The following is a 15,042-nucleotide window of genomic DNA, read 5'->3' as shown; positions in this document are numbered from 1 at the left end:
CAGGTGTGTAAGGGAGGACACTGGCGTGACAAAAGCATCGCCCCACCTCGGCAGGGTCTGGTTCTCACCAGCCCTCTCCCCCATCTGGCCCAAACCCCAGACCAGCTTGTTGCCGAACAAAYTTGTCKTGCTCTTGCTCTGGTGGTGGGTGARCACCCCCTCTGTGCCTGGGCTCACAGGTTTTGCCACCACACACCCAAAATYTCTCATCCTCCCCTTCAGTCCAGGGGTGCAAACCCGGCCTCAGCAAAGCACCCTGYTGCTTCTGCAAATCATTAACCCTTAACATTTCAGTGTCTCACACACTGGCAGATTGTTCTGTTTGCACTTCTTCTCACCAGTAATGGAAGAATTCTCACCTGAGGACTGAACATTCAGCCCGGTTTCTAAGCAGCTCGTCCACGACCTGACCCCAGAGGCAGCTCCAGGAGCGCCCTTTACAAAAGTCAGCACAGAACCATAGRGTGGTTTGGGTTGGTAGGAACCTTAAAGAGGGTAGGAACCTTAAACAGGGACAGCTTCCACTACACCAGGTAGCTCCAGGCTGTCYTGCCGTCCCTGCCCGCTGCCCGTGTCCCGCCGATGTCCCTTTGCCCCGCTCCGGCTCTCACCCCGTCCGTCCCCGCTGCCGGCCCCCGCTCCTTCCCCGCCCGCTCTCACCTTGTCACATCCTGCCCTGACCCTCCCTCCAGCCCTCCTCTCTCTCTCCCCGTTCCCCTCCTCTCCCCCCTCTCCCCATCCGCGGCCCCTTCCCCTCCCGCCCCCCGTGTCCCCGCAGCGCTCCCGCGGGCACAGCTCCGCCACCGCGGGCTGCGCTGACTGTCCCGCCCGGGGCGAAAGAGAACCGCCCGGATCCCGGCCGATCCCGAGACAAAGCCCCCTTGTCCGGGCGGGGCGGGGGGACCCCCGGGGCTGTCGGGGGCGGTCCCGGGGGCGGTGCCGGTGCCGGGCGGGGCGGGCGCTGTGCGCAGGCGGCGGTGCGGCCGCGGTTCCTTCCCGGGCGCTCCGGGACCGGCGGGGACGGGGCACGGCCGCGGGCCGGGCCGGGGGCTCAGCTGCCTCTCGGGCGGCGGCGGGAGCGGTTTATTCTTATTTGTTCCCCTTTTCCGCCTCTCTCCCGGCCCGTCTCCACACTCCGGGTACTTTTTCTGGGCTTTTTTTTTTTTTCCTTTTTTTTTTTTTTTCTTCGTTTTTTTGCGGCGGAACGGAAAGAGGATGGGGTTCGAGCTGGATCGCTTCAGCGGGGACGTGGATCCCGACTTCAAGTGCAACCTGTGCAACAAGGTGCTGGAGGACCCGCTGACCACCCCGTGCGGACACGTCTTCTGCGCGGGCTGCGTGCTGCCCTGGGTGGTGCAGCAGGGCAGCTGCCCCGTCAACTGCCAGCGCATCTCCACCAAGGAGCTCAACCACGTCCTGCCCCTCAAGAGCCTCATCCTCAAGCTGGACATCAAATGCGACAACCACGCTCGGGGCTGCGAGGCGGTGGTGCCGCTGCAGCACCTGGGCGAGCACGCCGAGACCTGCGACTTCTCTCCGGCCAAGTGCCGCAACCGCGGCTGCCGCCAGGTGCTCAACCTGCGCGACGTGGAAGCGCACATGCGGGAGCGCTGCGAGGCGCGGCCGGCGGGGCTGTGCGAGCAGGGCTGCGGGCTGGTGCTGACCCACGGCGAGCGCCGAGCCGGTGGCCACGGCTGCCTGCGGGCTCTGCGCGCACACGGGGCCGCGCTGCAGGCGCGGGCGGCCGCGCTGGAGAAGGCGCTGAAGAAGGAGGCGCTGCGCGCCGGCAAAAGGGAGCAGTCGCTGCTGTCGCGGCTGGCGGCGGCTCAGCTGGAGCTGCAGGTGACGGCGCTGCGCTACCAGAAGCGTTTCACGCAGTACAGCGCCCGCCTGGATGCGCTGGCCCGCGCCCGCGCTGCCTCTCCCGGCAAGGTAAGCACGGTCACACCGCGCCCCGCGATGCTCGGGATGCGCCTCTGCCCGGCCGGGTGCGGGGCTTGTCCCGGACATTCCAAATCCGCTCAAATACCTGAGCTTTGCGGGTTAATACGCCGCTGTGTATAGGTGCGGATTTTTAACAGTGACCGTCATTGCTGGCTGGACCCCATAAGGTAACTTGCACGGAAAAGTAACAAGGTCATGGTGTTAGTGTTTTTTTCTTGGTTCTGTTCCCCGAAGAAAACTCTAAAAGTGGAATTTCCAGGGCTGGAAATGGTATTAAAGCAGCAGAAATTGACTCCCAGGAGTCACACAAAGTGGAGGGAGTTGGAAGAAGCTGCTGTGACCCAATGCTTTCCAGACCCTGAGCTCACCTAGCATCCCAGAGTAGGGCTTCCTACAAAATGCAGGCTTTAGGATTAACTATTACGCAACTCRAACACCTCGCCAGCTATTTCAGGATCTGCAGCCATCATCTTTGTAACATCCMTATCCAAATACAAGACATCTGCTGTGTACTTGTGATTTCTTTCCCAGAGACATGGGGTTCTTTAAAAGCTCAATTTAGGAGGGGAAAAGTTAACTTGATTCCAGCCCCTCAAAATGAGACCATTTATAAACTGACCAGCATCAAAAGGCAGAGCTACAACAATCCCCAAGTTTTAATTGGAATGAGGCTCCCCAGCGAGGGAAGCCCTAGAAGCCAATTATCTTTTAAATGAAGACATTCAGAGTCCTCCCAGTGACCTGGAATGTGCTTCCACAGACACAGCAGTATTGAACTGTTCAAAACTGTCAAACATCTGTATTCACACCTTTGGTAATGCTGAGACTCTAAAAGCTGTGTAAAGGCAATAAAACTTCATGTTATTTTTTTTTTTTTACCTTAGACATACAAGGCAGAGCTCACCATGTTTTCCTAACTCAAACCAGAAAATATTTTAATAGTAAATGTACTGCTCTGAGTACAGGTGATACTGGGTGCAGTGCTGGTTTAAATCTTCAAAACAGCATTAAAGTAAATCAGGGTTCACAGTCATASCAAGGTTCAGGACAGTTCTGTCTCCCCCTTTCCCCACAGCTCTTTGCCATGGCATTCTGGAGGCTTTCTGCTTCTTCAGCCTGGCACTCAGCTGATGACAGGAGAGCCCTCCACACCATCCTGCTGGCAGAAATCATCTCACCCAGTCCCTGCCTCTTCATCTCTGATCTCCTTTATTCTCACACTCCTTGGCTAAAGCTGATAAAGTTGGGTTTGCATCATTTAGCTCTGCACAGTGTCGGGAGCTGCTGTGATCCCCAGAGCTGCTCCTCCATAGCTGCAAATGTTCATGGCACAAAGTTCCCAGCTCTGCTTTTACCAGATTTATGAATCTGAAGAAAGTTCAAGGTGTTGTGTCACCACAGCCGTGGGGCAGTGATCAGTCCATTAAGTGTCTTTCACAGCATTTTGGGCAGCTGGCCAACACTAACAGCTCTCCACTGCCCAGCTCCCAGACAAGCACAATCTGCAAACTTGTGTCTTTGTGACCTAGAGGGTTTTGTAAAAGACCCGTGGCAATCACCTGGTGCAGGGGATGCTTTCCCCATTTGGGGCAGTGGCAGGCTCCAAGTTTGGGGTTATTGTCTCAGAGACATGCATAGGAGCACTCAGCAGGATATACAAAGTTGCCGAAGGATTAGGTCCCTGAACACAGGGATTAGAGTATGATGGTGTGAAATAACCRATTTGCTGTCATTATTTAAATTATGACCATTATTCATATTTCATCCATTCCAATATGTAGTAGTTAGGTCTGTGTTAAAGACAAGTAGGCTGAGCACCAACACACTGCGTTCACAAGTGGTGATTGCAGAACTTACTGTGGGATGCTCTGGCTCCTCAGGAGATGAAGAAAGAGCRGTTTCTGACCTTGCTGCCTGATGGCTGCTTATTGCTGCAGACGTGGAACCAATCTAGAATAAACCAGATGACATATCCTGTGGTCAAAACAGAAGAAATACCCACGTACTGGGWATTTCAGTGCTGAGTCAAAGGGGAAATACAACACTGAGGGACATCAGACCATTCATTAAAGATCCAAATTCAGGGTCTTTTGGCAGCTTTGGATACCCAGGTCTGGGTTCATCTTAGTGTACTTAGTGTAGGCTTTGTGTGTGATGCTGGATGAATGAATCACAGCTTTGCTGGGCTTTCATCTGCCATTCCTGCAGTGAGTTCCACCGTAACTTGGAGAGAAGACATAAATAAAAGATATGTTTTTATTACGCTCATCTGAAAGTATCTCACAATTTTATAAGCCCCTTAAGCAGGGAGATGTGCCTTAGGTGACCCCAGTTGTGTTATCCATGTGTATTGCTTGTCACCGAGGGAACACTTCAGTTTTACTGTGTACAGTTCAAAGGTTTATTCAGAGAATGACTATTTATTCCTTGGTGGGAAGAGTGAGGCTTATTGAGGATGAGCCTGAGGAGGGAGTGGTAGGGAAGGAGCTGTGTCTCACTCAAAATTAGTATTTCCCTTGATCAGACATATCAATCCTGAAATATCAAAGTCAAAACAATCAAGAAGAAAACTTGTRCAGTTCAAACAAGGCTTAATCCTTGGTGAAACAGAGCACTGTGAGCTCCCCTTGATAAGCTGATCTGGTCAATCCCTTATTTACACAGCCAACAGAGTCCTTTGGGAAGGAACAAGGGGACAGGGAATCGGAAGCTGTTGGCAGTGCTGGCTGCAGCCCAAGGTGGAAACCCTTCTGCTGTCCTGGCACYGACTTCAAATGTACCAGCCAGCCAGGAACCAGTTATGATCTGACATTCAGGACCTCTGTGGTGGTGGTAACACAGGTTTGAATTCTGCAGGAGCCAGATGAAGCCCTTTAAAACAAGGTGATGTGTTTTTCTCAGCCTCTCCCTGAGCAGGAGGTACCAGGCTGGTCCTGGCAGCCCTTTTATCAGTGAACAAGGAGCTGAGGTGCCTCCTCTGGTGAGCACAGACCTTTCAGCACACCCAAGAAATTCACTGTCGAAAGGGAAAGGCAGTGTATTAGCTGTGCATTACTCAGCTGGGAAGTGCAGTAATTTCAAGAATTATGTTTAAGAGTTCAGTTGAGCTGTGGGAATACAAGATGCCAGGAACCATCGGGTCTGCTCTGCCCCTGGCCCCTGGCCACCGCATTTCCACAGTTACCTCACTGTTCAATGACTGCTCGGCTGGAACGCGACATTCAGAGGGGGAGAGAAAGGCAGAGCCCTGGAAAAGTCGTTTACATCGTGGCTTCCTTAGGAAGGGAAGGAGGAGGTTGTTGAAGGAATCCTTCAGACCTGTGGATCTGCAGGAGTGTCCTCCCTGGGGCTGGGCAGTTCCACAGGCACGGTGGGATTTGTGCTCTGGAGTGTGGCTGCTGCCATGGGGAACATGAGAYGGTGCACAAAGCCACCAGAAAGGGCTGGAAATTCCTTTAAACCCCCTGTAGAAAGAAGTGCTTTCTCAGAAGAGCCTATAGAAATCTGCATTAGTTGTTTCTTTGCCCTTACAGCCTGACTGATCCAATCCCACCTGCTTGAACACTTGTTCAGCCAGGTAGAAAAGTGTCAAATCAAAGCSAAACAAGGAGGCTTTAATGAAAACAGGCAACTCTAATTGCTGGAAGTGTCTTGAGAGCGATGTTGTAATTGTTTTTTGATTGTTCTAATTGATTTGCCTTCTTAAAAAGGGRTAATGGGAGGAAACAGTGGTGCTAGCATGAGCTTGTCTTTCAAATCCAGAATCATCAGTCCTTGAAAGTGATCTCACAGGGCTGGAAATTCGTTCCTTGAAATCCTGCCTGAGCTCTGGATCTGTAGACTTGCAGGGAAATGGATTTTATTCATTTTTCCGTCCTCTTCTGGGTACCTGGTTCTCACTGCTGCCAAGCGCAGGCAAACCCAAATGAAATCAGTCAGAGTTTGTTCCTGTTCCTCTGTATCAGGTCCAAGTCTGTTTCTTACCAGATCATTAGGGCAGATAATGATCAGAAGCTGCCGGGGAAGTTGTAAACCGCATTTTCAGGTGGAGCTGTTGGTGCAGCTCCCATGGAGGAGCTCAGAGCRTGCGGTCAGTGGAGCTCTGCCAGGTCACACTGGCAGGGAATGGGGATTCCTTATCATCCCCCAATCTGTGGGAGTAATTCGCTAATCCAGGATTACTCTGACATTTTTAATGACTTTAATAGACATTAATATTTGATTGACAACTTCAAATTGACATGYTAGGAGAAAAATGCACAAACTAAAACCATCTGCGTCGAGTTACAAYGTAACTGTTGCAATTTTTGTCATTAATTGGTTATGAAAACCAGACTTGTAAGATAACTTCCTCAAWWTTTTTTGTGTTCATAACTTTTTCACCCTTTGGATAAAACAAAGAAAAGGGTTTTGGAGGTAGAAAAGTTCGTCTCTAGATGCGCATCCTGATTCTTTTCTGATCTGTAAATGCCTTTTTGTAGAGCTCTGTTGTTGCCTGTTGTGCTGTAAATAACAACCAACAGATTGAGACTGAAGAGAGAAGATTGTGAGGATTTAATTGTCTTGAACAGTTCCTGCACTTCTGTCTCTATGAAAGCTGATAGGTCTAAGTAGCATCACTGTGTCATAAAGGATATTTTGTAGGAGTTTTCAGTCAGGAACAAGCTGGGATAAGAGACCAGGAAAGCAGAACCTGTTCACACAGTCCCCCAAATATTGCATTGTCCTTCCAGTATTACCTTTGTTGTATCTTTTTGTCCAGACAGCTGCTMACTGCAGAATTTCATATTTTAGGGGATTAACATAATGATTTTCAATGATGGAAGATTTCTGTTTTGCTGGCCTTAAAATGCCAGAGAAAAAAAAATTATACATGGCAGGTGCTATGAATACCAATTGCCATTCTGGGCCTCTGGCAAATTTTGTAGCAGTTTTGTTCAATGCTGTGTTCTAAAACTCTGCAGAGAATTTCTGTTGTATAATACTGTGTTTGATGCTGTTTAAAACARTGTCAGGTAGGCAGCAGGAGAGACAGCAGTGTAAGGATCCAGTCCTGAGATTCAGTCACCCCCAAGCCCTGGAAAAGACAAGAGTTTGACTGCTGGAAACGTGGAATATTTTACATAACACATCACATATGACTGGGTCAAGTAGTTGCAGGAACCAGCGTTACATATAAAGCTCTTCTGCTGCTGTTAAGTGTCTCAGTGCAGATCTCAATAAAAAAGACACATAAATCTTAGGGGTGGTTCTGCTGCTGGAGCTCAGTGGGGTGGCTGGAGCAGCCTCTTGGAGCTGCTGATTCCGCTCCTGCAAAGTTATTCCAAACATTTGTCTCTAAAACTACAAGGGGATTAGAAAAAATGAGAAATCAACAACAACAAAAAAAAAATCTGGATAGAAGGAAGAAGTGGAGGTCCTGTTTTATCCCTACACAAATGCTTTCTGTTCTTTGTAGGGTGAAGAAACCAAAGCACTGACTCTGGTCCTTCACCGGGACTCTGGATCTCTCGGATTCAATATTATTGGTGGCCGGCCATGCGTGGTATGTTAATTGTTCAAATATGTTTGCCCTTTCCAGTTGGGAAAAGCATGTAGGTCAACACTTAGAGGAAAAATGCTGCTGACAAGCATTTGGTCCTCTTGGGATTCTTTCAGAGCAGTTCTTCCATTCAGATTGGTGTGGATGTGGGTTAACCACGCTGCTTTTTCTTTCTCTGCCTGGTTATTGTTGCACATCACAGCCAGCACTGCTGATCCTGGGGCAGTGCCACTCCCAAAATGAGAMAACCCATGGTGGCWCTTTCTCAGCTSTGAAGTTCATGRRTTGAAACCCCACAACTTAACCCCTYCCAGTAAAAAAATAAAGTTATTTGCTCTCCTTTCCAGCAGGGATTCAGCACCCTCAGTGCAGGTGAAGGGATGGAACTTCAGCTGCTTTTGAATTCTGTGATTTCAGCAGATGTTTCCTGCCCCACACACTCACTAATGGATTTTTTTTTTCTGCATGCTTGTTGGCTGGAGCTGCTGCATATGGCTTTAATTAGATTGAGGAGTGGATTATACCTTGTCCTAGTAATTTAGAAAGTATTCAGAACTACTTCTTGGCTGCTCAGAAATCTGACATTAATCACAATTTATTCCTAGTGAATTCACTTGAAAGTTATTCTTCCTTTATGGTTRCACTTTTTCAACTTTCTGAGACATTGTTCTGCACTGGTGGAAGCACAATACACAGGAATATGAAAACACCTTGTAAGGTGTCAGTTGTTTTCATGGGTTTCATTTTTAAGCCTCCAGAGGAAAAGCTGTGCCCCTAAAAATAAAAATGCAGCGTTGTGTTATGTTTGATGTGCAAACAGGCTGYGTCTCACTGGATTTTGCACTGAGAATAATTGTGATGACAATTACTCCTGARCTGGCCTAAGTCAGAAGAAAATGATTATCAAGCAGCTAATTTACCTCATGGAGGCACGTCCCTGGTTGCTTAATCTTTCAAAATGGGAGTATCAGGTGTTCTCATTAGCACAAAGTAATTCCCATTTAAGACATCAATAAGAATGTTCCTCTCAAATTGCATGCACTGCTGTGACATGGACAGGCTCCAGCTGAGGGCACAGGAGAGGGACAATAATGTGCTTTTCTTTTCATCCTTGAAGGACAATCAGGATGGGTCATCGAGCGAAGGAATTTTCGTGTCCAAAATAGTCGACAGCGGGCCTGCTGCTAAGGAAGGAGGGCTGCAGATCCACGACAGGATTATTGAGGTATGTGAATACTCTGCCTTCTAATAGTGCTCAGCTCAGCTCTTCCCATGGCCTGTTTGGTGTGGGTTTGGGAGAGCTGGACCGTGGTAAACGCTGTCTAGAAGATATGTCTGTGAAAATATGCTGGGCTTGATTCAGTGCTGACCTCCAGGGCTTTAGGTATAGTCCTTCCCTAAATATAGAAACCAGATTATGGATGGTATGTGCATGTCCTGACTTTGTGAGGGGCTTGCATCTCTCTGGTATGCCATAGATAGTTCTTTTTTAAGCTGTTGGAAACTTGGAGGTTATTTAGTTAAAACCATATGTGAAATATCTGTGGTGCAAAGCACGAGGTTATTTTTCTYGGTATTCAAGTTTTGAACAGTCAGGGAAAATTCCGCTCAGCAATTTCTCTATGGTTTATCATAAACCCAAGTAACTCCCTTCATGTTGTTTGTGAGTTCTTGCATTACTTAGATTGCAGTCTGAATTTCTTCTYGTTTGGCCAAAGTCTTGACCTCAATAAAAAGCTCTTCCTGTGAAAGAGATGTTGCATAAAATGCTTCTCACAATGGGCAGCAAGCAAATTTCTTTTTGAGGGGGGCAGAGAGTGAGAAAAAGGTTCGTTTTCATGAAACAAACTGCAGCTGACGGTGAGTCAGTTCCCATTGTTTGGCATTTTGCAGTTAAGAAAAAGTCTTCCTCACTGTCTTATTTTTGTAGGCTGGAGAAACTTTGGGAGTCTATTGTTGAAAAAGATAAGTGCGGTGTTTGTTGCCAAGGATATCATGGAACAGCCAGTTTCTCTAAGTAATGGAATTCCATTGCTCTTATGTTTTGCAAATGAGCAATAAACAGCTGTTAAGGATTTTCTGTTGGCAGGGGACAAAGTGTATTTGCCTTTTTCTGTACTGTTATGGTAAATTGTATTCACAATTTAGTAAGGATATAAAATATTAATTAAAGTTCCTTCGTATGGGAAAGAATGGAGCCACAGTAGCAGAACTATAAAAAGATAAGGAGCTGAGCTGTGGAATTATCCAGAGTTGCTCAAACTCCATGTGTGATGTAACATAATTGCGAAAAGGTCTGGACAGTTTGGTGAGAGCTGGGATTTTGTTTGAGCTGAAAGGTTTCCCATAAGCCTCCGTTTCCCCACAGCCTCCTTGGAAAGCTGACATCCGTTTCTGAGGTAGTGCACAGTMACATGAACCAAACAGCCCTAGGAAAACCAAAACTCTGGGAGATCAAATRGCCCAAGTTAGGAATGTCCCGGTGTCTGAGCACAAGCACTGTCACAGTGTGGAAGTGACCCTGGCTCACAGCACTGGGACAAGCCCTGGGCTCTGCACCATCTGCTCTCCTGCAAGGCTCCTCCTCCTTGCTGGTTTTATTTTCCTTGCTGCTCCCCAGGTTTAGTGTTTGGCCAGGCTGAGGAACGAAATCCCACTCTGTGCGTCCAGAGGAGCTGAGAGGGACACGAGAGAGAGGACAGGCTGGGTGAGCTCTGCTGTGTCCCCTCCCTGAGCAGGGCCATGCAGTGTTCATGCACAGCCTTTTGCACAGTTCAGGCTGCATTTTCAGAGAAGRGAAAAGCCCAGAATAAAGACATCAGAGCAATTTGTTGGATTAACAACACGCCAAGGGTAGCAGGAACCCATGTGCTGACATGGGGCTGACRTGTGTTGACAGCTCTTGTTGTGCTGACCACAAACTCATTGTCATATTCACTCTTCTCACCTCTAAATATACACAAAATGCTGGTGAAAATGGAGCACATTGTTTCCCCAGAGTTGGCTTTGGGTGCCTCCAGATCAGCATCTCACTCTGCATCAGGAGTGTCCTGTTGAAGCAAGCTTTGAGTGGTGCCCAGCTAATGGAGTTTGATTCCCACCGTGGAGCCGTCTCCAAGAGTGTGAACTGAGTTCTTTTCTAGATAAATGAATTCATTTTGTGCAGCCCAGCCACTCCAGGCATCCAGTTCACAGCACTRGACTCGAGTGCTCTGAAAGAGAGCCCTTAAAATACAGATACTGTGGACACCAGCTCCTCAAAGCAGCTGTTTCATCCTGGTTCCCTGCAATTTATATTTAGCACATTCCATCTAACCTTACTCTGGCTAAGAAAAAGGAGATAATTCGTTCATCAGGGCATCTAAATGACCTTTATCATCCTCATGTTTAATGATGTTAGATAACTGAAATACCTGTAAACTGTCTACRTTAGAATTAGGTAAGGGCCAGCAATGGTTGTCCGTCTAGAGGCAAGTTTTTTTATAACCTTCACACTGCCAAAGTTTTGATTTGGGAGTTGGACTCAGAAATGATTTACAGATGGAGCTGTAACTAGCAGGACACAGCTGGAGGGCTTGGCACGGAGTAGAGCATCCTAGCAGGTCATGTTTGCTTTCAAAAGTATTAAAAATGGTCAGGAAAGATGGCAACTTCTCTAGAGCTGAATTTAGCTATCTAGAACTTCTTTAACTTGTTCATTTAGTATTAAGGTTTTGTGTGCCATCAGCATGATTTTAAGTAGACTCTTGCACAAAGAATTCGTATTCCARTATAAGCTGTTGAGCATAACATCTCCCTAATTAATTCCAGCATCCATCACAGAGACTTTACAATGTAAAGTAAAACATGAATCATTCGATTTCCTTTTGCAAAAATGTGTCTTTGCTGCAGCTCTTCTGCTGGATATGTTTTGGAGCAGATCTAAAATAAGAGCGTCACTTCTTGTTCTCAGAGCTGCCACAACATTTCTGATTACTGAGCAGGGATTAGGCAGAGTGAAATGCAGACACATCCAGGGTGCTGCTCAGAGCTGATAGCAGAAGCATTGTTTTGTTGCTGTTTGCCTGCAAATTCTATCCCCTGACAATCTGATACAGAGATAACCTTGGAATTATGTCAGAGACAATTTTTAAACTTATTTTCCTTATGTAATTTGGATTTCCTGTTCTACCTTTTTTTAGAAGGTTGAATGCAAAGTTAATCAGGTTTAGGAATTGACTTGAATTTTCTTCAAAAGCAGTTTTTTGGCCCTTTTTATATGTTTGAAATAAGTAATAGCACTGTGAGGTCCATGTTGCTTGTGCTAAATGACAAAAATCAAGATGAATGTTGCACGGTCTCTACTACTCTGTCATCAGAGCAGCATGTAACAAATACAGAGAAATAGCCTTTTTCTTGTGTTTTGTTTCACRGAATCTGTTGAATAATGGTATTTAGTGCTTACATAGGACTATGAAGATCATGTTATGGCTATTAACTGCTTAATAATTTCCCCTCACTATTTAATAATATCCTTACTTCGTAATCTGAGGCATAAAGGGAGAAAAGTTCTAGAAGTTCTTGCCAGATTCAGGTAAAAGATTTGGATTTTGGTCTTTTTGTAACTTGTGTATGTAAACCAAAGCTTCTTACCTGTATCTGTTTTCAGATCTTTCCCRATGACTTTAGGATGAGGAAGTCACGATTCTGGGACATTTCCTCTGCTTTGATTACACATTTTTCGTGGAGTTCTGTGCTTGTAGGTTCAAAGCCAGCAGCTGATTTCAGCTGGTGATTTACTGAGGTATTGTTAAGATGTTCCACAGCAAATTGCCACGTTAAAAACATGCTGAAACTATTGATTTTTTTTTTTCTGCAAAGGAATTACTGCTCTCATAGATTTCATTTTTGTCAGGGTAACAAAATGGTCCTAATTTCCTCTCTTAACACAAGTTGGTTCAGGTCCCAGCCCTGAATGCCTCTATGCAGCTGCTTGGCATTTCTTAAGACAAAATTAGATTTTCAGAGTTTTTATTTTTAAGCACATCAGCCCTGAAAGATTATAAATTAAATCTGGCATTCTCTTCTCACTAACTAGTAAATTTGTTTGTTTAGCTCTGGGACTGCTYGGAAAGAAGGAGGCTTTTGAAAGGCTGACTGTTCAGCACCTTAAGAAGTTGGCAGCACAATTAGGGTACTGTTGAGGCAGTATAAACTGTCACAGAAYTCGCTGAAGCCTGGAGGATTTATGCCATGTGGGACTGGCCCGGTGTTTCATGCTGCTCACAGGAAGGATCATTAGTTTAGGAGTTGAGAACACGTCTTAGTTCATTTGATTGATTTTCCCCAAAGCACGCTCATGTGCTACAAATTATGGGCTGCCTTTCCAGGACGTGGGGTTTCTCCACAGATTACACACYAGAACAATGAAACTTTTTAGCAAATCTCGTGGATGTACAAACAGAATTTGCCGTTTGCTCGCGCTGTGGTAAGTGTGGTGTTTTGGCAGAGGCACTTTGTGCTCGCAGGAGGGGGTTAGGTGGATTTTAGGAGATTGATTTGGTAGCTGTGTAACCAGCACAGCCTCTGAGAAATCATTTCAGCACACAGAAAAACCCGTCAGCCACGGAGGAATGGCGAGGAAGGACACTCTGGTGGGAGCACGGTGAACCTTTCCCTGCCTGGGACGTGAAGTGAGGCRAGGATGGCTTTGGAACTGAGTGAATGAATAAAAGAAGAAACATTCCTCGTGGTCTGGTGGTGCGTGATGGGTCTGGTTTTTCCAGCAGACTGAGCCTGGGGCTGAAAGAGCTCAGTGTCCTGCCCGTCTGCCTGTGCTGTCAGTGAGCACTTGTCCTGCCCCGGCTGCCCTGCTCRAATAATCAATAATAAAATTATTATCTGAACGTGGCCTTCAATATCTGATTTGCTGGTCAGCATTTGGAAAACGATGACAGCTTTAGCAGGACAATCTGAGCCCAGGACACGCAGKGCCCAGTGCTGAACTCTGACAAAGATACAGATTTAATCAGAGTTCTTTCCTTGTGAACAGAAAAGCTCAGCCCCACAAACGAGATTTACTGTGCAGCTCYGTCCGCTCAGGAATTAATTTTCTAGAAGAAAAACATTTTCAGACAGTGACTTCAAATTGGCTGCTGCTTTTCTGCCAGGACACGCAAGCACACGAGAGCGTTTGTGGGGAGCGAGCGYGGCGGGGCAGAGCTGCAGCACACTCAGCTCTTTTTGCACTTTGTGCTCCCAGAAAACTTTCCAAGCCCTTTGTCCATATCTGTTAATTGTGTCTCACAAAGCTGCATCGTGCTTGTGCTGGAGCAGAGAGATCCCACAGCTCGGTCAAGAGGGAGTAATAATAACAGCCTGAAGAGGAAAATGTAAATGAAAACAGGCGGCCTTGGTTATCGCTGCGTTTTTTTTTTTTCCTCTCGTAAATTTATTTTCCCTGATTTCATACCAGCACTGAAGGCTGAGCTGGGGCASGGAGGTGGGGAAGGCAGGAGGATGAGCCACAGAACAAACCAAAGGGGTGCAGTGGGATTTTTACCCTCATACTGCAATATTGTGTTATCCACAAACAAAACTAGGAAAATAAATTGGATGGAATGAAAATATAAGTGCTGCAAACAAAGAAGGCAATGCTGTTTGAAGCATTATGGACCTGCAGTCCCTGACCTGGAGGCTGCAGAGCTCAGGTTAGAAGCACATTTCATGCTGCAGCATTTGAGAAAAGGTTCTGGCTGAGTTCCCCTCAAATTTCCACACTTGTTCTTCTTTTCAGTAGAAGTCCACAGCATGTTGACCCTAAGTGTAAWGTGGGCATTTTGAATGTGTGCAAGCTTAGAATATTGTTCTCAAGGGCGTGTTGAATGAATATGAGGTAATTAAATTATCCAAAAAAAAAAGCTCTCGTAAACTCAGGAATAGATCCCTTATGTGTAGCACATCTTAAATTAATGGGATTATGGTGGAGTCCTTTCTCCCCTGCACTGCCCTCCACTCTTGCTTTCCTTGCTAACACAGTCTGCTTGAAAACAACCCTCTCAGTCTTTAGCCAACATGAAATCTGTCCCCTAAAACCCTCAGTGCTCTCGTGATGGGGACCCTGACAACTGTGCACAAATCAGGGAATAGAATTGCCACTCATGGAGTTGGGAGGAATGCTTTTTGTGGGATGGAGCATCTCCAGGCCTTGGAGAGAAGCTAAATAGTGTTGCTTATGTTTGTGTTGGAATTGCAGTCAAACAGAAAGTTGTTCTTGAGAAAAAGGAGGAGAGATTATGAGGAATTTGCTTTCCAGGTTGGATTCTCTTGTCTCAACTTTTCATTACTATAAGGTTGGAAAAATTGGGGGGAAAATTGTACAGAGACAATGCTTTAAAATACAGTGAAGGTCACAGATTCTTGAGGATATGCCCTGCCCCAGGAATTGTTTCTCTTTGGTGTGGTTCATTTGTTTGGGACCACAAGGAGCAGAATTGAAGGGGAAATGCAACCTGCTTTGGTAATTTCCAGCAAATCTCACATGAAGCCAGGGACTCACTCTGCTGACTCCTGCCTTG

At 46.6% G+C, this 15,042-nt stretch overlaps 1 protein-coding gene across 1 annotated transcript in view; it reads left to right on the top strand.

The window, feature by feature from the left end:
• Positions 1-1,195: 1,195 nt before the first annotated feature.
• PDZRN3 (PDZ domain containing ring finger 3) overlaps positions 1,196-15,042 on the top strand; it is a 127,584-nt gene continuing 113,737 nt past the window's right edge. Inside the window, exons 1-3 of the mRNA XM_057366408.1 lie at positions 1,196-1,932; positions 7,403-7,489; positions 8,604-8,711. Of these exons, the coding sequence (XP_057222391.1) occupies positions 1,216-1,932; positions 7,403-7,489; positions 8,604-8,711 (912 nt within the window). The 5' untranslated portion in view covers positions 1,196-1,215. The remainder of the gene's footprint in view (positions 1,933-7,402; positions 7,490-8,603; positions 8,712-15,042) is intronic.

This window comes from Malurus melanocephalus, unplaced genomic scaffold (assembly GCF_030028575.1).
Source record: "Malurus melanocephalus ecotype Western Australia unplaced genomic scaffold, MMel_1.1 scaffold_64, whole genome shotgun sequence".
In the NCBI taxonomy this organism is placed as follows: domain Eukaryota; kingdom Metazoa; phylum Chordata; class Aves; order Passeriformes; family Maluridae; genus Malurus; species Malurus melanocephalus.
The sequence above is the reverse complement of the archived record's forward strand: the minus strand, read 5'-3'. Positions and strand labels throughout refer to the sequence as shown.